Source organism: Takifugu flavidus, chromosome 8, assembly GCF_003711565.1.
Source record: "Takifugu flavidus isolate HTHZ2018 chromosome 8, ASM371156v2, whole genome shotgun sequence".
NCBI classification, from domain to species: domain Eukaryota; kingdom Metazoa; phylum Chordata; class Actinopteri; order Tetraodontiformes; family Tetraodontidae; genus Takifugu; species Takifugu flavidus.
In genome coordinates, this window is record NC_079527.1 from 8596885 (window position 1) to 8622654 (window position 25770).

The 25770-nt window shown below is 48.8% G+C and overlaps 3 protein-coding genes across 6 annotated transcripts; all 3 read left to right on the forward strand.

Moving 5' to 3' along the window:
• The first annotated feature begins 867 nt into the window (after positions 1-867).
• Positions 868-4927, forward strand: ankrd33aa (ankyrin repeat domain 33Aa). Its single transcript, XM_057040554.1, has 5 exons — positions 868-1445; positions 2370-2687; positions 2767-2896; positions 2979-3119; positions 3583-4927. Exons 2-5 carry the CDS (start codon positions 2430-2432, stop codon positions 4392-4394), a joined length of 1341 nt encoding a protein of 446 aa, XP_056896534.1. The 5' UTR covers positions 868-1445; positions 2370-2429; the 3' UTR covers positions 4395-4927.
• Positions 4928-6093: 1166 nt separating this feature from the next.
• Positions 6094-13186, forward strand: acvrl1 (activin A receptor like type 1). Of its 3 annotated transcripts, XM_057040550.1 has the most exons (11): positions 6095-6366; positions 6550-6615; positions 9398-9469; positions 9653-9889; positions 10315-10520; positions 10599-10698; positions 10774-10920; positions 11007-11282; positions 11381-11578; positions 12108-12238; positions 12316-13186. In XM_057040550.1, exons 3-11 carry the CDS (start codon positions 9400-9402, stop codon positions 12460-12462), a joined length of 1512 nt encoding a protein of 503 aa, XP_056896530.1. In that variant the 5' UTR covers positions 6095-6366; positions 6550-6615; positions 9398-9399; the 3' UTR covers positions 12463-13186. The 3 variants fall into 3 exon arrangements, with proteins under 3 accessions (XP_056896532.1, XP_056896530.1, XP_056896529.1); XM_057040552.1 differs by lacking the exon at positions 6550-6615 and having other exon boundaries at positions 6094-6366; XM_057040549.1 differs by having other exon boundaries at positions 6095-6615.
• Positions 13187-14871: 1685 nt separating this feature from the next.
• Positions 14872-25509, forward strand: acvr1ba (activin A receptor type 1Ba). Of its 2 annotated transcripts, XM_057040548.1 has the most exons (9): positions 14878-15077; positions 21481-21717; positions 21806-22060; positions 22166-22396; positions 22515-22682; positions 22776-22932; positions 22999-23123; positions 23202-23332; positions 23415-25509. In XM_057040548.1, the coding sequence occupies exons 1-9, from the start codon at positions 15014-15016 to the stop codon at positions 23538-23540; spliced, it is 1494 nt and encodes a 497-aa protein (XP_056896528.1). In that variant the 5' UTR covers positions 14878-15013; the 3' UTR covers positions 23541-25509. The 2 variants fall into 2 exon arrangements, with proteins under 2 accessions (XP_056896527.1, XP_056896528.1); XM_057040547.1 differs by having other exon boundaries at positions 14872-15077; positions 22999-23332.
• The last annotated feature ends 261 nt before the right edge of the window (positions 25510-25770 follow it).

Below are 25770 nucleotides of genomic sequence, written 5' to 3' on the forward strand. Positions count from 1 at the left end.
TTATCTCAAATCGTTGCCTAGAGCACGTGAATTGTGTGCATTTAGTCTGTCTAGAAGGAACCACGTAAATAAGTGATCAGAGAAATTTGACGACGCGAGGTTTAATCACTACACTGATGTAATTTACTACCGTGCATTAATTAGCCAGCAGAACTTCAGCAATTTTCTGATATAATTAACTTCACGGACGTACTTCAGAAAAAAATAAAGAGGTTGTAGCTACCAGCGAGTTTGATATGAAGCGTCACGGATTGGTGACAACCCGTATTCCCAAAAGCACCAGTTCTTCAAGTGCTTTTTGAATTAATGTCATGGAAGTTTAGCTAAATCATTATAATCCTCCACAATGATAGACACCTGATTTGTCAAGGGTGTTGCTTACTAAAGCTGCTTATTGTCAGATAAACGATTCATTTTCTGCTCGTTTAGTGCTGCACTACCTAATATGACCAGCGGGCGGCGCACCGAGCGCCTCGAACAGAGAGCGCTTATTGCGTAACAGTACCCAAACACAGATAGGCCCCCATGGATCCATTTAGCAGTATGGTTAATCTATTTACAGATGATTGCCACCATGATAATCTGAAACCAGATATTTGTGGTTGCAGTCTAAGCCTCATTCAAGGCTTTCACACGTGTGTATTAATTCACATAAAAGAGCCTGGGGATCGTTCTGAAGGTGTGACATTAAGATCAGGCAGCTGGAGCTGGCTAAAAAAGGCCATTAGCATGCTCTCCTTCAAGTTTTATATGGCATCTGTGTGGGCTGCGCAGTGAGTTGTCATTTCATGAGAACATCCGCGTGTCTGCGTGGCGTCCGTGTGTGTCATCGGTGTCACAGGGATGATTACCAGTGGGGGCCGTGGGGGCTTGGAGCAAAGGCAGGTTTACTTTGTTCTCCCAGAAAATGGATTTTCATGGGAAAACAGCCCTCGGGTGTTGTTTCTGAAAATAGTGAGGCAGGGGGGTCCCTCGGAAGTACAGCACACTCGGGAGGTGATTCAGCGACAGTTGGAGAAGTTTGCTCCGACACATCAGACGTGCGGGTGGCAGCGAGATTCTGAGGGAGCTGTTAAAACAAGCGAGAGCCCGGAGAAGGAGTGGAATGACTGAACAGGCTGCGAGGAGAGCAAGACTGGCTGCTTCCTCTTTTACTCTCTTAATCCTTAAATCTTGTATAAGCAGGATAAGAGGGAGAGAGCATGTTGCCTGACTTAGGACAGCAGAGTCTATGTTGGGACCTGAACGGATTGCTGGGAGATGAGGCTAATAACAGAGATGGAGGGAGGGGGAGTCACAGTCTGCGGGAGTCTGTTTGGGACGCTGAAACTTTGCACCAAGATCCGTCAGGAGGAGTGAGAGTACGATACACAAGGATGTCTTATTAACCACAGCAGCGCAATAGAGAACAGAAGAAGACTGAGCCATGCTGGGAGTGCTTTAGGGTGAGAACATGACGCTCCTTCTGCTTTCTTCTGCATTTGTACTTCTGTTGCTCAGAGTTAAAGAGGGAGCTTTGAGTTAGTGGCGACTATGGGAAAGTTTCGGTAAATTTGTGACCAATGGTGGAAAAACCAATTGATTTCTGAGATTAATTAGCCGCAGCTTCTGTTGAGCAATGATGAAGAGCTTATCCCTGAGATGCTGTTGCTCTAATGGTGAAGCCTTAATCAAGTTACTGTCAGCAAGTGCACGCTGGGACTCTGTCAAACATAAAGATGTCGAAGAATTTACCGAATCGATCGCTGGGTTTGAAAATACTTTGCACAAAATGGAATGTTTTTGTTGCTTTTTATTCCTCACTTATGTCAGAAAGTCACTTCTGTTGTGTGGTGAAGACAGCGTGACCGATGATGTCACCATGGACTCCCGTTGCTTCCAGCACCATATGGCCTTTTTCAACCTGACGTGTTCAGTCGATTTAAAGTCAGGGACTGAGCCTCTGCAGATGGAAATCATTTTGGACCGGCCATGAGAGCTTTAAATAATTCACCCAAATGTAAATAACCCTGTATACATCCCCATAGTGTGATAAATATGCCAATAATATTCATCTATTATATTTGTGCTGACAGATGGTCCGTTTGGAACAGTGATAAAAGACACGCTGAGCTTCCTGTGTTGTAAATCACAGACCTACAGCTTTGTTCACATGAGCTGAATCTTCTTATCCTCTTTAAGTTGCCCCTCTAATAGACAGGCAACTTAAAGAGGATGCCAAAGAAGCTAGGAAAAAAGAAACTAGCTAAGCTCTAGAAGCTACATTGTTTGGTCTTGCTGTCAAACTTGAAGTGGTTTTCAGACCAGTCCAAAAGAACCACACTCACGAAAAACAAAAGAATAAATAACTCTTCATTTTCCTCTTCAAGATGTGGTTGGCGTGCAGCGGACCTGTGAACTGGTTGTGATCCCAGGTAGAAGGGGGTCCAATGGCTACCACAAGTTATGACCCCCACCTTGGCACAGGCCCGAGCGAGGACTCGGAGATCCTCCTGGACGACTCGGACTCGGGGAGCGTGCTTTCCGACGACTCGGTCCTCCCAGACTATGAAGGCGAGGACAAGAATGAGCAACCGGCGAAAACGCTGTATGAGGCCTGCATCAGGAACAACCGCATAGCTCTCTGCAGGATCCTGGAGAGGGGAATCACCAAGGAGGAGGCCATGGAGCTGGACATCAATGGCAGGGTGAGATTGGAGATTTCACTTTCAGAGACTGCAGCAGCAAGATGACGTTGACCCAGAGTTCTGTCCTTGTCCTCATCAGAATGGGCTGATGGTGGCCATCAGCAAGGGCTTCATCGACATCGTCACCACGCTGCACGTGTGTCCACTCATAGACATCAACCACCAGGACAACGACGGCAACACCGGCCTCATGATCGCTGCACAGGCAGGTGTGTGTGTGCGCTGGCGCGTCACGGAGCCTCTCAACAGGATCCGTCAAGCACATTTATATGGTTTGTTTTTTTGATTCAGGCTTCGTCAACATTCTAAACTACATCATCAATTTCTACTCTGGCGTGGACACCGAGGTCAGGGACCCCCGCGGCTTCACCGCACTCATCAAGGCAGGACTGCAGGGCCGGGAAGAGTGTGTGGCCGCGCTGCTGATGCACGGTATGAACAGATGGACTTTAGCTCAACTACCGTGGCGAAACAAGTCTATTTTGATGGACTAGTCATTAAAAAGTCCTAATCTGCAGGATTATTTGTGTTGAATAATCCAATCTGAAGGTATTTTAAAGGTGCACTGTGTGATCGTTCACGGTTTCATCATGTTTTTAGTCAACTCATTGGCATCTCCTCTTGATCCACCTGCCTCCTCAATACGCCGTGAAAAAGCTCATATTCGTGATAATTACAGAAACACGCTGGGGCGAACTCGCTCTTTCTTGTTTTGTGTTTACTTTCAATGTCAACGGAAGTGATGCGTAGTGCACCTTTAAATGCCTCGCTGTCGCCGGCAGTACAACCATCACCAGGCTGTGCCATGTACGTACGTCCTCCCTGCTTAGAACTGGCCTGATGTACTGGTTACCGACTGGTTCCCATTTCCTGTCTTTACTCCCTTTCGTTGTAGGTGCAGACATTAATGCGATGGACCTGGTCCGAGGCAGAAACCTAAAGGACTGGGTGCTCAAGACAGGAGGCTTTGAAACCCTCAAAAGAGTGCGCCGCCTGCAGACTCGCCCCAGCGGCGAGCAGTTCACTCAAAGCTACGTTCCAGAGTGGCCTAACTTGAAGCATCTGGTAGCAAAGACCACTGCTCCCAAAACAGCCAGCCAGAAGATGAGGCAGCGCCTGAAGGACAGCTTTTCCTTCAGGTTCCCCAACGACCCAGAAGACAACGGGGTTATGGACCACATGGTGCGGATGACCACGAGCATCCACAGCCCCCTGATAGTCACTGGGTGTCACCCGCTTTGTCCCAGCAGCCCCCCTGAGATCGGCAAGCGGCGCTTTGCAGTGCCAGAACTGCTTGAAAAGTACAGCTTGAAGGAGGTGGAGGACAGTACGGTGTCCCACAATAAAGGCTCCGTCACGTCGGCGTCCCCCACTCCTGTGTCAGCCACCTCCGTGTCTCTGACCTCCTGCTGTCAGAACTCAGATCACAGAGACAGCATCGCTGGTGGCGGGCTGAGGAGCGTCATGCCCCGCAGCATGGCGCACAGGAACAGCATCTTCCCCTCGGGGTGCATCCCTAAAATCGAGGTGACAAAGTCCAGCGGGCCCACACCGAAGAAAGAGAAGAAGAAGAAGCGACAGCGGGGCTACCTGGAACCTCCCGTCTGGAAGTACAAGGAGGCCAAGGAGGAGAAGAAGAGAGAGAAGAAGCGGCAGCAGGAGAAGGAGAAAGAGAAGGAGCAGCAGAAGAAAGGCTCGAAAAAATAACAGCCGCCCTGAAACTGAAGCGTCGTCGTCAGCTCCTCTGAGGGGTTCGCTCTGATGAGCTCCTGTGTGCAGGACGAGCTTGGGATTGTCTGGAATCCACCCACCTCGGACACGGGAGAAATGCAGCGGCTTGAATTTCCTTGAAAGCGTCGGCATTAAGCTGAAAGCTCCAGCATTTTTCTTGAAAAAAAAAAAACATAAAACCGCCACGGTGATAACGTCTCTAGATCTGTGAGGAGTTTGCAACCAAAACAAGGAATAGCAAGCTAAGCAGCGTCTAATCATCTGGAAATCACATTAGCGTTTGAACTCAATATTCCGCCTTCGAATTCTCTGTCTGTTTTAGAGAAAACTGTTCATGTCTGCAGTCACTCTCACAACACCACAAGCACTAAACCCCCATTTAAAAAGAATCTTTTAAAAGAAATAGTTCAGGTGTTTATTTTAATAACAGCTCAGATTTTGCTGAATAAACTGTAAAGTTAATTTTACATATGTGCTCGCTGGAATAAATGTATTAACCTAACGATGTATCCATGAGTCTGGCACCTGTCTTTGGTTATTTCATGGTAAAGGTTCTTACGGAGGCTCGCTGACCTTTGAGCTTTGCAGCGCTGAGGCTCGCTTCCTCTTTACTGGGCGACAGAAGGAACACATTCACTCACCCTGGTTAAAAAAAAAAAGAAATTCCAAAAGAGTTAGCAATAATTCACAACACATGATCAAAATCAATATTGACGTTGATAATTATGGGTTATCAACAATCAAAATACTGTTTTATTTTAGGCTCAATTAAACAGGACTGAAGAAAAACTTAAAAATTCCTGTGGAAGCAATCTCCCAGTTCCTCTTCTTGAATAGATTATGGAACAAATGGTGTCTTTTAAGAAAAAAAAACAGAGACTCTGGAGGGAAAGAGACCCTTTGCAATCGCAGAGATTGAAAAAGAAAAATAAGTTGTGATTAAAGCCAGAACAACAGCTTGCTCTCTTTCCTGCGTAACGGCCGATGTGAGAGCTCCCAGCTGCTTCTCGGGCAAAGATTATGGAGCCTGAGACCAAGAGGCCCTTTTAGACATGAGGCATCGCTCAGACGCTGCCCAAGGATGAACTTTCACACAGAAAACAGGCCGATGCAGCGCAAACATTTATCAATTTACGATATAATACGTCTTAACTGAGGACATTCAGAGTGGGTGTTGTCTTCATTTCTGGCATCCAGATGAGCAAGTTAGTTTTATGAGGATGCTTGCCTAATCCTCTGCTGCCTACCACCAGGGGGCAGTATGCACAGTTAGACATCAGCTAGTCAAACATTTTTATTAAAATAGGAAATTGTTTATAGAGAAACAAGGCTTTCAAAGATCCAAAAGATCAGGCTTGATCATACCTGATATGAAAGAGGCAAATTGAGGAATATCATCCATATTTTGGGGTGTAATGACATTTAAACTGCATTTGAACATTGAACCGCTCATCGATCCTTTTTAAGAACAATTTTTGGTTGGTTGGTTTTTTTCATTCACGTAAAATTTACACTTGACAGCTGCCCTGATATAAAATGTGCTGGGGGGGTCTGAAACAGGGTCTGATAGGAGGGTAGTTTGGACCGCATTCCTGCAGTGCAGACAGCTGTCCACAGGGGAAAGAGGAAAATGAGACGTTCTGCGAGAAACAGGAAAACCACTTTGTGAACAGATTCCGGCCAGTGAAAAGCCCGACAGGGACAATACAGGGTGGGACAAAACTCTCTGCTATTAAAAAAAACCAAACACCAATCTCGATCTTAGATCAGACCTCGGAGCCAACGAGAAACGCGTTTGGGCTGAGTCTGGACTCGGGGGCAGATCGGACTTGTTTGGATCCAAACTCCGGTGGTCCATGTTGTCGGTTCATGAGCGCAAAAGTGACCGAGATGCTGGTCGGAGCGTCAGGGCACCGCTGATCCTGCTCTCTTAGCCTCCACGGTCAGAGTAAGAGCGGGTTTATCTTTTTTTTATTGCTCCTGAACTCGAAAACGAGAGAGAGAGAAACAGAAGGAGGATGTGAAATTGCTGCGTAAAAACATTAGTCAGCAAACCGTTTACGCGGACAGAGTTGGGGTTAACTCCGCTGTGTGGTATCGGGAAAGTTGTGTATTTGCTGTAAATGTTCAGAGAACGCCGAATGAGGACCAGCAGCTGAGTTTGCCGTGCGTGCGTGGAGTTCAAGAAGCCACACGGGTGAGTTCTTTCTGGCCCTTTTCTGTGTCTGATCACACGGTTTTGTTGGGATTTTGGTGAAAATATGGGTCTGAGCGCCACATCGGCTGATAATCTGCATCACATGTGGCCAGATGTGAAGAGGTGGCGCTACCTCTAGTTGGGTACATTATGGTCAAGAAGTGTAAAGTTGCGCAACATGCGTTTTACCTTCCAGACGGAACAAATTGCGCACAGCTTCATATAATTACAGTGTGCTTGTTATGTATTAGACTCGCCAGATAAAGTTATCATGCTCACTGTAGGAATAACTCTTTCTGAGAGGGAAAATAAAAGTTCTAAAAGCTGAACTGCTCAAAGTGGATCCTCAGTGGAGATTTCTAAACGAGCAGTCATACAGCAACTCATAGCAGCCCACTTGTGGGTTCTGGTGTCTCCGGTGTGACAGTTTGCTTAAGTGTTTCATCTGTCTATTTTTTTGCTGGGCTCAACCGGATTGTGCGAAATGTGCATGTGGGAGCATGCAGAGAACAGCTAATGCCCTCTGATCCTCGGCCTCATCTTTGGAATGAAGACACGATCCGTTTCATCCTGCAGCACCGCTGTGATTTGTGAATGAAGGCTTTTAAAAACAAACCATAAGAACGTCTGATTGTCCAGTTTCACCCACGCGTTCGCCCGTTTTCCACTGACAGAGAGGCAATGTGACACAACCTCAGCTTTTCGCGCCCCCACCATCTGCACTGTAATGTGCAGTCATTCTGATGGAATGAGAGATCTGTGTCCATGAGCTTCCTCCCATAACTCTGTAGATCGGAGGAAGAGATGACAATGGATCTTTTTCCTCCAGGTCTTGTGGGTACAGGTCATTAGACACTGGAGACAAACAGAAAAGAGCCAAGAGAGGAAGCGTTCTGAAGTGCTGCAGGCAGGACACCTCTGATGGAGGATATGACTGTTGCTCTGTGCGCCTGTAAATGTGAGAATGATAGTTGAAGGGCATCGAGCTTAAATGCCCAGCGTGGGCAGAGGCTTATTTTAGTCATTTTCTCCAGCATTCCCACAGATTAATCATTCTCACTTGCAGGAAGTGTCTCTTCAGCGGGGTAGAAGACATGTTTTTCTTGCGGTTTTTGCAAGAAAGATCAGAGCACAGTGAATCCTCAGTCCTTGAGCGGGGGCCTCGGTGTGGGAGGAAACTCTAAAGATAGATTTGATATTCTGCCAAGTGGTGAAAAAATCTGAAGTCGCATAGATTCAGGACTGATCAGAATTCTTGATAACCCCAAGAAAACTTGGTTTTGTGACGAACACTTTTCTCCCCAGAAGGTTGTCACTTTCTACTTTATTATCTGACCTTTGATGCGACTTGCTGACACGCCACAGAATGCAGCACTTCCTGTCGTTTATGCATTCATTCGTCCGGCAATATGCATCATAACGAAGGATTTCCGCAGTAAACTAGAGTTTCGACTGCAGATGTGTGCAAGTCAAAGGTTACGTCACTCTGACAGGATATCTCATTCATCAAGGTGAGGAAACGACCTGCTTACCTTCTTCGTATGTAGCAAATGGTTTCTGCATAGGCAGTGTTTTCTTTAGTGGGGTCTGAACTTGTGTCGCAGGTTGCTTGTTGTTTAATTTACCTAACCCTAAACCTAAGAAAAAGTTGAATTCAGGCGCAACGGGGCAATCGTGACAAGATAAGATAAGATGATGAAATATGAAATAAGATATGAGCAGAAATTTCATTTTCCACAGCAATAGTGTTGGAATCATAACTCTTTCTGGGAGGAAAATGAAAATTGAAAAAGCTAAAATGCTCAAGGTGGATCCTCAGTGGGGCTAGGGCTGTCTTAATGTTAGGTGAGAATCGCTCTGTCCTATTTAGTGCACATGATGCATCCCATAATGCATTGTAAAAAGTGACATACAGCCGTTAAACCATTGATGCAATCATCCTTTGCGGTTGCACCAAGAAGCTAGACCTGATGTTAAATTTGAAATAATAATTAAGTTAATAATTAAGGGCACAGTTTTAGTCAATGAAACAGCTGACCAGTGAATGTATTTAATTTATTACTTGGTAAAACAAAAAGTGATTTCCTTTTACCAGGTTATGTCCTTCTGCTGTTGTTCAAAGGAACTATGCCGTTATGAATAAAATCATAGGAAATAAAGATGTACGAGTGCACACGTTATTCAAAAGAAACACTTTGGGGTGTGATCATATTGATGGGACAGCAGATTAAATTAAAATGCTGCTTTCATCAGGTTCTGTCCTGAATAACAGCTGAAAGCAGAATTTGAAAGCAGAATGTGGTGCAGCTCTGATGGCCATCCTGCTCGCGTGACCCTCAGCTATGCAGCCCCAAACAATGAGCAGACCTGAGCCTGGTCGGCCAGCCGGGTGGGGCCTCTCAATGGCAGGAAGCTTGGCCATCAATATTTACTCTGCGAGCAGGATAGTCAACACGCCTGGAGCCTGAGCAGCACAGAGCGGCAGAAAGTCTCAACACACACATGCACAGACACAGTGGAGTACTGTCGGCCCCGTTTTCCCACCCAGCGCAATTACAGCTCAGGCAGACAGACTGGACCCTCCGTCTGTTGTTTTTGACCTCATAGCTTCCTCAGCCAAGAATGCACGGCTTTAAACGCAGCGCGGCGTCTCCTTAGCAGCGCCGCTAATGTTGAGGCTGTGGCTATCTGATCACAGCTGCAAGAAGGTTACAAATGAAGAACAACACATCGCTGTTATATATCACAGGAGGTTTATGTTTATTTTCTTGTGGCTCCACAGAGATGGGATGCTGCGCTCTGCTCACAGGGGTGATAGCCGCGGCTTTTCTGACAATCTCTGCTTCCCAACTAGGTGAGAGAAATGTAACCCTCTGCTCTATTCAATTGTGACAAACACCCCCAACACTGATGAACACTCGTGAAGGCTCCCACAAAGAGAAGCCAAGTCACCGCGACTGCCCCCTGGCGGTCGGCTGCAGTTACAGTCATTAAGCCGGAAGCTATTTACGATCTATGCTCTCTTTTCCAACTTCAGACTCCAAGGATGATGAGAAGCTGATCTGCACGTGCGAGAATGGGAAAGACACGTGCACAAATCAGACCTGCCGCGGACACGTCTGCTTCTACACGTGGTTGCATGGCTTCGAGGAGCGAGGTTGCCTCCCCAAGCGCACCTACAAGGAGCACTGCTACAGCGCACTTCCTGGCTTCTTCATCAAGTGCTGCTGGAATGATCACTGCAACGCCTTCACCACACCACCTCCGAACATCAGTCAGTACCCAAAACGGAGATATTTTGTAAGATTCTTGAAAACGCAGGGCTAAAAGCAAAAGGCTACATGGCAGCAATGTTTCGCTTTTGTGATGGGTGTTGGAAAATATGTCGTTTTGGGGGTGCTACTAACTTCTCCATGGTTGGGTCAGGAAGAGAGGTTCTTCCAAACATTTCCCTTCAAAGTGTGATGATTAAAGTTTAGAGTTCTAACAGACTGGTTTGTAGATTCATAGTTTTGTAGATTAGATTTGTAGATAGAAACAACATGGTCTCACGGCGTATTTGGCTCCCCCTAGTGGCTGATGCGGACAATGTCTACATCTGTAAAGCCGGTCATGCACGGACTCACACGGTCTCAGTGCTTTATCAAGATCGCATAATTTTCGCATTAGCACAGTAAGACTGAATTCTTCTTTGTTCAGATGGAGAGCCGACAACATCACCCCCAGTACTCAACCGTCCGGAGCTCTGGATCAGTCTGGCCTTTTTGCTGGTGATCATAACCGTGGGCGTGGGCATCGGGGCGCTCTGCTTGTATTTCCGGCGTGCACGTTGTAGACTGACAAAGGTCGAAGACCACGACGTTACCCTGCTGAAAGTTCCTCGTGGAGAAGATCCCACATACGGCGTAAGAGCCCGTCAGGACTCAGCAACGCTAGGAGAAGCCGCCTACTCTTCTGAATTTAAATATTATTTCCATCTGCAGGAAATCTATGATGAATTCTGTACATCAGGAAGTGGGACCGGGCTGCCATACCTGGTCCAAAGAACCATGGCAAGGCAAATCTCCTTGGTGGAGTGTGTTGGTGAGTCTCCTTCTTCACCTTCTACTGCGGTTTTAAACTCAGACCGACTTCTCATCTTCGTTGCTCTGGTTGCAGGCAAAGGCAGGTATGGGGAGGTTTGGAGGGGCACCTGGATGGGGGAGAATGTGGCCGTCAAGATCTTCTCCTCCAGGGATGAACAATCTTGGTTCAGAGAGACAGAAATCTACAACACGGTGCAGCTCCGACATGACAACATACTGGGTCCGTTTCTACGTTCCTGTGAGGTTCCAAGACCACAATGACAAAAGAGCCGTGTTGAAACAAACCATCTCATTATCTGATTTCAGGTTTTATAGCCTCTGACATGACCTCCAAGAATTCCAGCACTCAGCTGTGGCTCGTCACCCACTTCCACGAGCTGGGCTCACTCTACGACTTCCTGCAGTACAGCAGCCTGGAACCGGAGGGCTGTCTGAGGATGTGTCTGTCGATAGCCTGCGGGCTGATCCACCTCCACACCGAGATTATCAGCTCACAGGAAAAACCCGCCATAGCCCATCGAGACCTGAAAAGTCGCAACATTCTGGTGAAGAAGAACCTACAGTGCTGCATCGCTGACCTGGGTGAGGGTTGCGTGGAGATGAGGACGGGAAAATCCCAAATAATTTGTCCCGACGGATTGGTGATAGTCAAGATTCACCTGTTTATTTCTGCCCTTTAGGATTGGCCGTCATCCACTCACAGTCCCGGGACTACCTTGATGTGGGCAACAACCCTCGTGTGGGGACCAAACGCTACATGGCCCCTGAGGTGCTGGATGAGACCATCCGCACCAACGTGTTCGAGTCCTACAAGCAGACCGACATCTGGGCTCTCGGCCTGGTCTTCTGGGAAATCACCCGCCGAACCATCGTCAACGGTAAGACGGCAGCGGCCAGTGGTGACGCGGCGTGCAGGGAGCTTGTGAATGGAACCGCATCTTCTTTTTTCCCCCTCACCCATGATGTTGAAACTCTCTGTCCTCCTCTGGGGTGGAAGGGGCCGTCCGTCTCATGTCTCTCAGCACTGGGCTGTTTGTGCAGTCTGGGGCTGTCTCTGATATCCTTTCTCATGATTAGTGCTGCAGTAATTATAAACAGTCTTATCTGGTGTCAGCACTCACTGCTACATAGTCCAGATGCTCATGAACAAAGTCCACGGAGACATCCATGTGGACATGACGACACACATGAGCGGCGCACATTTAGTCACGCGGGACTCTCGGAACTTTATGTTTGGGTTAGAAAGTATCCCCATTTGTTCTTAATTAAGCTTTTGTCTTATACCAGGATAAATAAATCAGTGTGAGCCATGCTTTTAGAATGGGGACTACTTCAGTAATGATGAACATTTAGAATTCTTGAGTTTAACAATTAAAATCATGCACACCTTTATGTCTTTTGTCCCAGGAATCGTTGAAGAGTATCGGCCTCCCTTCTTTGACCTGGTGCCCTTCGATCCCAGCTTTGAGGAGATGAGGAAGGTGGTGTGCGTTGATCAGCAGAGGCCCAGTCTGCACAACCGACTCCAGTCCCACCCAGTAAAGCTTCCACTATACATCTGCATGCATGTGGTTTAGCAGCCCGTTGGCTTACACTTGCCTCTGTGTTTTTGTAGATTCTCATGGCCATTGCAAAGACTATGAAGGAGTGCTGGTACCAGAGACCAGGCGCCCGCCTCACAGCCCTGCGGGTGAGGAAGACGCTCTCCAAACTGGACCATGAGAGCGACTTCATCATCGGCAAACTTAAGCAGGACATTTAGAATCCTTTATCAAGATGAAACAGAGAAACAAGGATACCAGAGTCAGGTTTTTAGCATATTTTGAGCTAATGACTCGCTGCATTACGCTATATTAAAACCCTATGAGCCTGAATAATCATTATTCTGCTGGATTGCACCCAAGGCTTCCTTATTGTTGGTTTTTCTTCCCTTTTCGTTTTTTAACATTTGTATAAAAATGTTTCTAATGGAGGTATTTTACAAACATAGATTTTTCCTAATCTATGCTGAGCTTTATCGAATTGAATGATTGATAATCAGCTCCGCAAACACCGAGCTTTAAAACCAATGATCTAACCCTGAACCACCGTTCAGAATATCTGTAGAACCAACCTCTCTAACGACAGCAAAAATGATAAATTGAAGACAAAACACAGTTCCATAACTTGCTCAAACCAACCACGTCACTTTCTGTGTAAGCATATTTAAAATATCTAGAATAACACTTAATAACTGCACTAGCACGTTAAACTATATTCACAGCATTGACGCTGTTGACGTGTATCACCAATGGGTTCACTGTAAATATACTGTAATTCAAATGTATTGTCAATAAGCAACAAAACACATTTTTATATAGTCATTTATGTAGCACAACATTTTCATGTCATATTTTTATACTTCTGTATACCTGTCCTTACTAGTATAAAGTTATTCACCAAGAGTAATGTATTATTTTTGTTAAATAAAGACTTGCATTTTTCCATGTTTGCAATTCGCCACTTGACCAGTAGAGGACGACGTATGCTGAAAAACAGTAGTTTGTTTACGGTGGCGCTCGGGATTCATAGTATCCTCGCTTTTGTTTTAAAATAAAGTGAATTAGATGTAATAATCAAGAGGAAAGCCAGAAATATAATACACATTACGTAAGTTTGCTATACTGACATTCTGGACCGGAAACCATAAACATAAATCAAGAAAAAAGCCTGAATACACTGTAGTAAACAATGTAATCCTTTACTCTTATATTTCATTTTCACAAAAGGGATTTCGCAGCAGTTTGTCCAAATTGATAAATTGAAGGGGGGGGAGAAATCAATATTCAAACCAATAAATAATTAGATCCTTTTGACGGTCCTGCAACTACAGACTTATTTTAAGAGCTATCAGAGGGGTTGTTGATCTGCCACGGTTTTTTTTTTTTCTTTACAAAATGAATGAACTGATTCCACTGCTTTTGTAATTCCCTCGCATGTAAACATAGCACGTGCATGTCTTTACTGGCTGTTGTACAAACACTGCAGAGAGATAATACTCCCTTAAAGCCCCAGTCTGTCTGGTCGGTCAGATGAAGTGCTGGTTATTTTTAACACGGTGGGGGGGCAGGAGGGGGGGGTGGTGTTGGCGTATCTTGGCCAAACTCTCTGTCTACAAGTCCAGAAGCCCATCTCACTGCCCCGTCTGTTTCCCTCCTCTGTGTATTCTACTTCACAGTGGGATCATTCCAACTGGCTCGGCGGAGGCAGATGGATTTGTTCAGCTGACAATGTACACTGAGGAAGGGTGGAGATAAACTGGACAGGGTCACAGAGGAGACTCCATCAGGCCCAGGATAGAGCCAAGAGATGGGTGATAACATAAGCCGGGGAGAGAGGCCTTGTAGTGGACCCCTGAAATCTACAGGGCGATAGGTGTTAATAAACATATTAACTCTTGATGATTTTGGTCAGTGAGCCTAATGGAGCTCGGATCAGACCCCAGCAGTAGTGGGGACATGGGTGATCAATTGATTATGGGTGCATGCAGTGATGCCTGGACAGATGTTCAGCATTTTATTCCAAACTCATCCTCTCCAGCTTAGTGCTATCTAACCCACGGTCGCTGTGTTTCTTACTCCAAATGGATTACACAACAATGTAAAGCTGACTTTAAATTTGAGTCCCAGGGTTGATAACGATGAGGAAAATAAAACGCAGCAGCAAACTGGAGCTGCCCGAGGGGCCTCACAGAGGCACCAGCACCACAACACTAAAAGTGTCTAAATGATGATGGATATCTGTAAACATTATGACCTGTCCAACGATTTAACTCGTTATTGTCCAACATGAAAGGCACTTAATCCCTCCAGAAAATGGACACAAGGGGCCAAGTTTTGGTTGGAGCATCCACAAAAATCCAACCGATCGCAGTCTTGACCAGCTAATAAGAAAAATAAATCCTCATTTATACAATTGGAATGAAAATTGGACAACGAAAATACTACGATCCGTGATAAATAGTATTTGCTGTTTGAGCCCGAAGAGGACGCTTGTTTACTTTCTTTCTTTTTGGATAAATAAATCGCGTCCCTCCGCCGTAAACAGCTGTGACCTCGGCGGCTCCAGGACACCCGTGTCGTCAGAACCTCCCCTTTAAAACACGAGCGCGCTCGCGCACACGCCCCTTTAAAGACGTCACTCGCCAGTCTGGCTGGCTGGCTCGCGGCTGGCTAGTGCGTGTGGCGGTGTGGTATGTGCGGTCAGACTGTGGTCGTGTCGATAACGGACGGTTCGGACGCGTTTCCCCGTGAAGAGATGGGAATTCCGAAGACATGGCTTTGAGACAATTCGCCCTCACGCTGGTGGCGCTGCTCGGGTCGGCGGCGGTCGGTGATGGTAAGTTTGGAGCGGAGCGCCTCTCCGGCTTTTGTCTCGATGTGTTTTCACGGTCTGGGCATCGCCTGTTGTCGCGCGTCGTCATGGCGCTCGGATTTGGCTAACTCTTATCAAGCTAGCGCGGAGCTCAAGTGGACCCCGACGGTCCGGGCGAACCTCAACCCGGTCCCTTCTCTTTGTTTGTGTTCGGCTTCCAGGGTTTGACGGTTGATTAAACGCGAGGTGTCGCGTTATTGTGCGCGGTGTCGCTAAACCACAACAACAACAACAACATGGTGGGCTGTCGGTGCCGAGGCGCCAGCTAATGTTGGCCGTGCAAACGCGCAATAAAGTGCTTAAAGTTAAACACGGCGCTTCTGTAGTAAACCGTAGGGATGAATTAATTGCAGCCATTCCGTTGAAGGCGTGTGGGCACGTAGATTGTGGAGAGATAATTACAGTCTGCTGCTGCTGCTGTTGTTGGAGTTATCAGTGTTGCGCTAGCAATAATATTTCCACAAAACAATATTTCTCGCAGGCTTGTGACTGCTTATCTCTGATTTGCTCGACTCCAACACTGTAATGACTTATTAAACACGTGCATTGGAATCGGCTACAGTTTTATCACATGCTGGGCTTACTGCTTTCAAGGCTGGGGAGATGTCTTTGATTCTGGGCCTAGTCAACTTTGCGCACGAAATGTTTTTTGGGGGGGGGGGTTAAACATTGGCAGCTCCTCCATAGGGTCCATTTGTATGGAGTGAAAAGGCTGCTTAGTGGCCTCCAGCGAGAAAGTGAATGCTGGCATGGGGGTGACGGCCGCCGCCTATTCACACAACCCAGACAGAAGTCAGAGTTGCAGTCTGGGTGTTTTGTGATGGAAATGTGGCAAGTGGGGGCTTTTGAGGTGCCTGTGATGGGGCCGCTTCAGCCTGAGTTCCCCTTTACCGCAGGAGCAGCTGACGCTTGGTTCCACGCCACGCCGCCTCAGCCCAGACGAGTTTTCACAAAGCTACGCTGCATTAAAGATTTCTTTTTTCCCGGGACAAAAAAAATCTGTTCTTTCACCTTTCTATCCTAAAACGTTGTTACGGCAGCTGCGTACAGGAATCACCCAGAAGAACAGAGATGGAATGTGGTTAAATAAGCGGGCCGGTTGTATAACTGCTGTTTCTACATTTGCACTGTGTAAATCATCAGAGACCGAAGCTTTTGTGTTTCATTAGATAGCAGCTCCGATTGGTTCCAGGGCCCGTTGTCGCTGTCATCGTGATATATCACCACTCGTCTGTCCTACATGTCATCCGAGACAGTAAAGGCAATTTTGACGTCTGATTTCTATTGCAAGCGTGCTGCAGGAGCCGTACTGGGACCACTGCGCTTCTCGTGTGTGTGTAGATTAAGTAATGCTGGTCAGCTGGTGTTGCGTGTCTTTTAAAGAACCCACAAGCCTGCTGGGAGTCGCGTCGAGGCCAAGTGTCGCGTCGAGACCTAATGCCGTCCAATCTAAAATTGGCGCTATGCTAAACCACATTCTCTGTCCTCTATGATAATATGCCCACAGTTCTTTAGCGACGCTTTGCTTTGGGCACATGATCGTGTCCGACTGGTTTCATAGGAAGGAGTCCTTGGTGTCACCGGCGTTACAGGCCTGCGTGGTGCACGCCGAGTGGGCGGACACAATGATGGCGTGATATGAGCGCTGTCAACCACACTGCCTAGAGGTAGGGTGGGTCCCTGGCACTCTCTTTCCGTACTCAGGTTCTATCGTTCTATCCGGATCTATTAGCTTCCTGATCCGTCCTAAAACTTTCCCCCGCTCACTATCACAGGCTTCTGGTCTTTGTTCTTCCTCCGTTGCAGACAGTCGCGTTCGCTTTTCTTCTCGCGCCTCCTGCGTATCATTTACACGCATTTATTTGTGCCAGGGCAAAGATTTGATCAGCCAGAGTGACTTTCCCCGCCTTTCCGAAAACACCCACACCCGTCTGTGTGCATAGCTGAGTTGCTCGGGGGTGCTGTTTAATGTCAAATATGATGTGGGGGAAGGCAGACTGGAACATGTGCACACCTGCCCTGGGATCAGAGGCGGGGGAACGCACCGAGGAGGCAGACGTTTATTGGGTTCAAAGGTGTGTGTCTGTAAACGGGAGAGTTTGGGGGTGTTGTCGCCGGAGGGGGGGGCGTTTCCAGCACTAACTGTAGAGCTGCGTTTTGTTTTTAAACTTGCATATAGACGAACGTGTCTCTGTTTCTCTCTGTCATGCACCAAGCTGGTCGGGTCAGTTGCGTGGTGGTCCCCCCCCCCCCCCCCTCCATAATGACCAGCGTTGTTAATGACCTCCACGGGCCTGGAGGCAGCCTAATTGGTGCAGCAGACAGAACAACCCCTGTCTGACCCGTCTCCGTTACCCACAGGGGTCTCTGACCGCTGCAGGCCCGGCGGTTTCACCCCGAGCTCTCCACGGTTACTTTACTCTGAAGATTTTGGTGGGTTTAATTTGTGTTTATTGTGAGGTGGGGGCCACCACGCTATGCCTCTAATGTGGTTACAGTTGTAAGAAGGCACCCTCCAAGACCAAGTGGAGACCTGAGTCCACGGCCAGGGCCAAACCCTCCCTTACACGCCGCGTTGTGGAGGACGGCTCATTTGTGCCGCAGTCGCTGGAATGTAGGTTAAACCTGCTCTGCCTCGTCATCTGCTGTTAAAAGGAGCAGAGTCACATTTTTCTTGCACGTCCGGCGGAGGTTTGCCTCCACGCAAGAAGTCTTTTGCTCAGGAAAGGCAGCGCGAGGGTGTATTAGCCAGCGAGCCGACCTAGTATTAGATGTAGAGCCCCTGCCCCGTGCTCTGCCCTGCGCTTCTATAGTAGCATTGGCTCCAAATGAACGGCGTCTCTCACTTGGCAGAAGTGCTGGCAAAGACCGTAACACGGGCGGTTTTTCTGCATCGAGCGCAGCTTCACTGGGAACACGCGCTTCCTGACTTTAGCTGCGTGGAGACCGTCCGTTTGGGCTGGGGGGGGTTGTTTGAGAAAGCACTGGCGTGAAGGCAAATCAACGTTGACCCTTGAGAACTTTTCCAAAGGAGAAGAGCCACTAAAAAGGGCTTTGGGTGTCTGTGCTCTGACCGGTTCTAAACGCATTAGTACTCGTGTCTGGGGGTTAGTTTCTTTTCGTGTCATACGTGCTTTCTGGGTGGGTTATTATCATGGAGGAGGAATGAGAGTAAAGGGTGGAATTGTTTAATCTGTGCTGTGGTCCTAATCACAAGCTCGGAGTCACATGGTCCAAGCACTGGCACACAGATCTGAGGCGTACATGGTCGTTACAAACGCAATGCCGACAGATATTTGATTAGCCGCCCCAAATGAGCCCGCGCTTACACTCGTCTGCCTTTCAGAGCCATCCTGGACCACAGACAGGATGGGCTGTAGCCTAAATGGGGGGGTGGTTGGCAGAAACGGCAGCAGCCTCGGCCCCAGAGGCTTCACTTTGGAGTCAGATCAGTAATCTGACCCCGAGATGCAGACTGAGGTAATGACTTTCCTCCTACCCCTATCATTGATTAGGACATGGATGTAGCGTGTGCCGAGTATATGTGTGTGCGTGCGCGCTCACACTCTGGTGGCGTCTGCTTGTCTTGATCAGCTCTCTGTCTGGTGTCTGCATGGATCCAGTTTCAGCCACTGCCGTTGGGTGATGCTGCTCCGCTCCCCGTAGATCGGCGCGGCGCAGCCGTCTGCCTGCGCGCCGGGCCCCCATCAAACCGCTGCATCTGCGTGCCGCCCCCGCTCCGCCGTCTGGCACACTTCTCCCCCCTCTGACGTTTATTGTTCCAGCTACCTCTGTGTTGACTGGCTGCCTGCGCACGCGCGCGCACACATCTGCTTGCAGGCGCACCTCGTGCGGTCGCCGAGGGGGGTACACAGGAAGCCGTTTGGAAGGAGACGGCGCTGTGGTTTTCACCCGGGTGATACTCGAGGGGCACTCGTGTTTTTTCGAATCCCTTCCGTCTGTCGTTTCCTGTCTCGACATGAACGGGAATGATCGGAACTTTGCCACATTGTTGCTCCCAGTATTGTTTCTACCAGCGGCCCTCCTCCTTCTCTCCACCCCCCCCCTCCTGTAAGTCAAAGTCTAGACTGGGTTTTATTACGGTCACAGCTGGTCACTCGGGCAAGCCCCGCTCGCAGCTGGGGGGGGCCCTGCTCGCCCCCTTCCCCACCACATTGTCCCGCTTACTTTGGGACCCCTACCCCCTTCCCATCCTGTCTGGTGGAGAGCTACCCTCAAACACCCTGCTCACCACCCATCCCCCACACCGCTCCGTGCAGAAGTGTGACCCCCCCCCCCCCCCCACCACCACCACATTGCTCTGTGCTTTGTTTGTGCAGGGCCGGTCCGATCCCTCCTTATGTCGTCTTAATCTCCACACAAAGGCCCAGTGTAAAAACCGCCAATTATGTGGCTACAAGAGCACAGTTCACCCTAAACCCGCACATGCACGGGTCCGTGCGCGCTCAGGCTCGGCCTTATTACTCGCAGACCTGTGAAATGTGCACAGCGCCGCTCAAACTCACTTTTGGTGAGCGTTAGCGGGCCACAGGGTCACGGCCTGAGCCGGGACCACGAGTGGGTTCATTGGGCCGTGTTTGCTTTCCTATGCTCGGCGTCTATCTGCACGCCATCTGTCCACACACCGGCTCTACGCCAGGCCCGCCTGTTCACGTCAGATTGTGGTTGATAATTTATTGCATCCATCGGTGGAAAGAGTGTGTTGCAAGAACAGTTTTCATAGCCGTCAGATTTGTTCATGAGCGGAAATGACGCGGGAGCGGTTGCATATTAAGTGAGGCCTTGAAGCTGAGAGCAGTTCTCCCAGGCTTGTATATTATTTTTTAATGTATTTTAGTGAGGCCATAAAGATGTGAAGCGCTGTATCCAGCTGTCAGGATGGGATGTTGCATATCGGAGGGTTTCCAGCTGTTTTGATCCAGCGTACCTGTTCTCCAGATGAGCTGATGTGACACAGGGGTGGTTTTTACTCTTTAACGGGCCCACCCTGTCCAAAAGCTCTGTGTAATCAGCAGGAAATTCCATTAGCTTGCAAACTACAGAATTTGGACACAGCCTGACAAAATTTCCTGCCACTTTCCAACTCGCCTCCTGGAGCGGAACACGGCCACATTCTGAACAGATGACCAGTCTCACCCAAAGTGTTCCTCATTTCCAGTATCGCGCCGTCCACTGGCCTCAGCAAATCGCCGTACAGCGTGACGCACGTGGAAAATGCCTCCACGTTGATCATCATCTTCAGAACTCGGAGCAGCAGGACTGTTGCATCAGTGTTTGTGGCCTGGATGGTGCAAGGTGATGGCGTAATCGCTGTATCGGGGTTATTTTTCTTTGCTTTTTATTTTTAAACACAGCCACGAAGGCACCAAACTTGTGGGCTAAAATATTTGCCCGTTCTGGCGGCCCGGTTTAGTGAGGATCACTGAACGCCCGGTTCCATTAAAAGACAGATTAGTCAAAGCTTACTGCTCGTAAAATCTCCCTCCCTGGATCAGATGTTAGTGGTCCAAGCGAGGCAGGGCAGCTTTTTACCAGGAAATAAAGATCGGAATTCTTCCTCCTCGTGTTTGGTTCCGCAGTAGTTCTGTGTGAGACGGACAGGCCGAGCGTGGGCTCGTCACCTCCTGACCCCGCCGTGCTGAGCAATGATCGGTATTTTTTGAGGCTGGTCTCTCTTTTAACCTTTCGTGTTAATTATACTTTCTATGGTTTCAGGGAACTGCAGAAGCCGTTTCTGTTTCCCTCTTATTCAAAATGAGAAGCATGTGTGTGACTCAAAATCACATTTACCCCCCCAAATCTAATCAGCCCGTAGCTCCTTGCTCGCTCCGTTTCCCGGCAAGCCTCTCCTTTTTTCTCAGCACACACTATTAGTGTAGATTTTGTTGCACTGACCTCATTTTTGGAGTGTTGAATGACCAACGTGCTTTTACAACAGCAGCAGCAGGAGCGCTATTGTGTGAGCTTTAACAAGTCCCCGTGTGCCGGAGGAGTGAGCTGCATGTTGTTAGATACAAAAGGAGGGGAAAAAGCCTCTCATTAGCTTTAACTGTGGCAGCTCTCTGTCAGGATAAAGGAGAGGAGCCCTGTACAATGCTGCAGTGGAGACATGAGGGCAGGAGCTTTCTCCTCTTGTTGGGTTTCATTTATACCTCCCACTGGGCCGCTTCGTCCCAGTCTGTGTGTTTGGGTTCATCTGCAGTGGAGGATCTGATTTCAGGGCCACTGGGGCCGTCTGGCTGCTCCTGAATGCTCAAGGTGCAACTGTGTGCTTGGTTCGCCCCCTGCTGGACGAAGCCAGATGTTTTTCTGTGAGTTGCTGAACTACTTTCTGTTTTCACCTCAGCACTGCGTTGTAACTGCACCAACTGTGAGAAGACCGGCTATGAGTGTGAGACGGACGGCGCCTGCATGGCGTCTACATATTATGTGGAGAGGAAGGAGCAACACATCCGAATCTGCATCAACCGGGACAGCCTGGTCCCCCCCGGACAGCCGTTCTACTGTCTGAGTGCTGAAGGTCTGCTGAACACACACTGCTGCTACGAAGATTACTGCAACAGCATCGACCTGAAAGTTCCCGGTAAGGTTTGTTCACCAGACAAACTAGAGCTGTCGCAGCTCAAGCTCCTCCCATTCACATCTGTGGCTTCCTGTCCCTCTGGCACTAGTCCCAACTAAGGAAGGAGAGTGGGCCAGCAGCTCCTGGGGGCCTGTAGAGCTGGTGGCGGTGATCGCCGGGCCGGTGTTCCTCCTCTGTGTGCTGCTGATGGTCGGCGTCTTCCTCTTCCAGTATCACCAGAGGGCCTACAGCCACCGGCAAAGGCTGGAGGTGGAGGACCCGTCCTGTGATCACATTTACCTGCCCAAAGACAAGACATTACAGGACCTCATCTATGACATGTCCACCTCTGGTTCGGGCTCTGGTCAGTAGCACAGATGATTTAATCCCTACTGTAGTAGGTAGTGACGGCCTGAAAGCTTTCTGCCTGAAGCTGAGTTTAGTCATTGTTTGTTTGTTTTTCCTGCAGGTTTGCCCTTGTTTGTGCAGCGGACGGTGGCCAGGACCATCGTGCTGCAGGAGATCATAGGAAAAGGTCGTTTCGGTGAGGTCTGGAGGGGGAAGTGGAGGGGCGGAGACGTGGCCGTGAAGATCTTCTCCTCCAGAGAGGAGCGTTCCTGGTTCAGAGAGGCCGAAATCTACCAGACAATCATGCTGCGCCATGAAAACATCCTGGGATTCATCGCGGCCGACAATAAAGGTGAGGGAGGCGGGCTTTATCCAGAACGCATCCATTAAACGAGGTTCCTGTGCGATTGTGCTGTCCCAGCCCAACTGGGTCCGTTAAACACTAACACGGTGCACATCGTCTCCTCCAGACAACGGCACCTGGACTCAGCTGTGGCTGGTGTCCGACTATCACGAGCACGGCTCCCTTTTCGACTACCTGAACCGTTACTCCGTCACCATCGAGGGCATGATCAAACTGGCGCTGTCGGCCGCCAGCGGCCTGGCGCACCTGCACATGGAGATCCTGGGCACTCAGGGTGAGCCGACCCGACCCGACGCACGGTCGATCTTTAGATCCAACACGCTTGTTACTGCTCAGAGTTGACGATGTGCTACCTGCTCCCCTGCAGGCAAACCCGGCATCGCTCACCGCGACCTCAAATCAAAGAACATCCTGGTTAAGAAGAACGGTATGTGCGCCATAGCTGACCTGGGCCTGGCTGTCCGTCACGAATCCATCACGGACACCATCGACATCGCCCCAAACCAGCGCGTGGGCACCAAAAGGTAATAAGGACCCACGGGCTCCGGGAGCCTGATGCCGGGACCTGGACTCATGCTGTCCTGTCACAGGTACATGGCCCCCGAGGTTCTGGATGAGACCATCAACATGAAGCACTTTGATTCCTTCAAGTGTGCTGACATTTACGCGCTGGGCCTGGTGTACTGGGAGATCGCACGGCGCTGCAACGCAGGAGGTAAAACCACAGGCAGCGGCAGAGCTGAGAGACTCTGCTCGCCCGAGACTGAGCGCCGCTCTCCTCCGTTCCCTGCAGGTATTCACGAGGAGTACCAGCTGCCATACTACGACCTGGTGCCCTCCGACCCCTCCATAGAGGAAATGAGGAAAGTGGTGTGTGACCAGAAACTCAGGCCCAACGTGCCCAACTGGTGGCAGAGTTATGAGGTACTTTCACCACTGAATAGTCTGTACCTGTGTTTATTTGTTTTTGTTTTCCCGGCCTGAACGTTGCTCCTGGTCTCTGCAGGCCCTGCGCGTCATGGGAAAGATCATGAGGGAGTGCTGGTACGCCAACGGAGCGGCCAGGCTGACGGCCCTGCGCATCAAAAAGACCCTGTCTCAGCTCAGCGTGGAGGAGGACATCAAGATGTGAGGCGAGCGGCGCCCCGGCCCCGGCCCCGGCCCCGGCCGCCTCCACCACCCTCCGTAGGAAACAAACACTAAAGACAGACTGCGGATGAAAACCCTGCCAGTTTTAAAGCCACAGTCCACGTTGTGACGAGGCCTACCTCACCTTTTTAGCCAAAACTACTGAGAATCCCGTTGTTCTTCGTGTCTCCCTCCTTTACCCATCAACCCCTTCTCCACGGGCCACATCACTACAACTCTGCCACTGTCGATATCCTCACGTACGCTCTCTTCTGCGCCGTTTCCCACTGCAGGATTTAACTGCAGATGTACAGTGACGGGATTTCTATCCCCTCTTTTTGGATCCGTTTATTTAGCCCTCGAAATTCTGCCCCCTGGTGGACATAACCGTCCAGTAGATTTTAAGGAAATTGTAGGTTTTAACTGTTCGGCCATGCGGCGCCAGCTGTGTTGCTGTTGAGCGTGCACGTGTCTTCATGTGCGTGTGTGTGTGTTGTGTGTGTGTGTGTGTGTGTGTGTGTGTGAGAGGCTGAACGTCGTCTGGACTCCACGCATGTTCCTGAGACGCAGCCACGGCCACTGTGAGCGCTGCCGTGGGCGAGCACGAACACTCAGATCTCCTCCCGTAATCCCTCACTTGAATATATCACAAACAAAAACAACTGTAGCTTCTTTACCAGCAGGTTGCACGTCGCCGATGTGGTCGAGTCCTGGCGATGGTTTGAGATGTGGCAGGGATCCTCATTTTTGGGATGGTTCTTATTTATTTGATGCTATATACATATATATCTATATTTTTAAACTTTCGTATTGATGATCACTGTGAGATGAGACGTGACAAAGGGTCCCGACTTTAAATTGGAGGGCGTTCCGTTGGGGCGCTCGCCCTCTTTGGGGGGGGATGCCGAGCAGATATGGATGTAGCCATAAACCCGGTGGTGACGGATGATGAGCAAATGATGAAATGGTGATTTTAACAAACCCTTTTTTTTTATGCGTTTTTGTTTCGTGTAAAGATGTTGTGGTGGGTGTTGTTGTTTTCTGTTGGCTCTAATTTAGACACTACTGATGGTGGGTACATGTGATTTGTATATAGAAACGTGTTTTCATTTATGCCACGAGCACCAGAGCGACACTTGGAGCAACGCTCGCTGCTCTCACGGTACTTTCAGGAATCCGTCTGCGTGTTTGCTGTCCAGGCCAGGACCGCCATCTGCTGGAATTTTGTTGTTTTGGCTTTTATTTGATCTTTTTAAACGTGATTCTTCTCTCTAGGGCAGTTCGGTACTACTGATCCTGGAGAACTTTGCCGCAGCCTCTGTTTTCGTTTCAACGAGTTCTTCTCGGAGCTCGTCCTGCAGGGCTGACGCGTCGTTCTCGTCGACACTGGAATATTTAGCTTGATCCTCTCAGCTGCTGAGGCGCAGGGAAATGTACGGTTAAATGTGAAAAGTAGTCTTAACCTTCAGAGCCCAAAGCGCTGGCAAACTGGTGCTGCGTCTGTTTTTATTTTTATTTTATTTTTTTTGCTCTTCCTTTCTTTGCGGCCTGGTTTCAAAGCCGACATCTGTCACGGTGAGGCTCCGCACTGTTACGGCCCACATTGAATTCTCTCCCTGATCCAGAATTCATTGGGCATCATTCTGCATGCTGTTCCCAACACTGGTTCCTCTCACTGAGGTAGATGAACCCCAGACTCGTCTTTGAGTTTCATGCTTTTTTTGTTTGTTTGTTTCGGCTGCGCGCCCCAGAAAATGTTGCTGCTACTGTTGACATGGGGAGAAGTTGAGCAGACAGGCTGGGAGGCGGGAGAAGAGCGGACTAAAGCGGAAATGCTCCTGTCCGTGGTTCCATTGTTGCCATGGGGATATAGCCACCAGAACTCATGAGTAATAATGTCAAGTCTTCAAATCTTTTCAGAAGTAGTTCATACCTGTAAATAGCTGATATACAATAAATTCCTCTTTTTCTTATCTTTGCTGTTCTGTGGTTCTCATTGAAGACTCCTCAATCTGTTGGAAAAGGTTAGGGAGCACATGGCCCCTGACCTCTGACCCTGCATAATGTAAAGAAGTTTACTCCCCTTCCTTAAACCCCTAATTTTTTTTAGACTCAAATGTTCTGAATTCAGCAAGGAGAAGCAATTTCCCACAATGCTTCTTGGTCTCGAAGCATTTCCTTGTATTTAAACTTTATTTTGTTGCAGTCAAGGTTTCTATAGCTGCTTTAGCCTG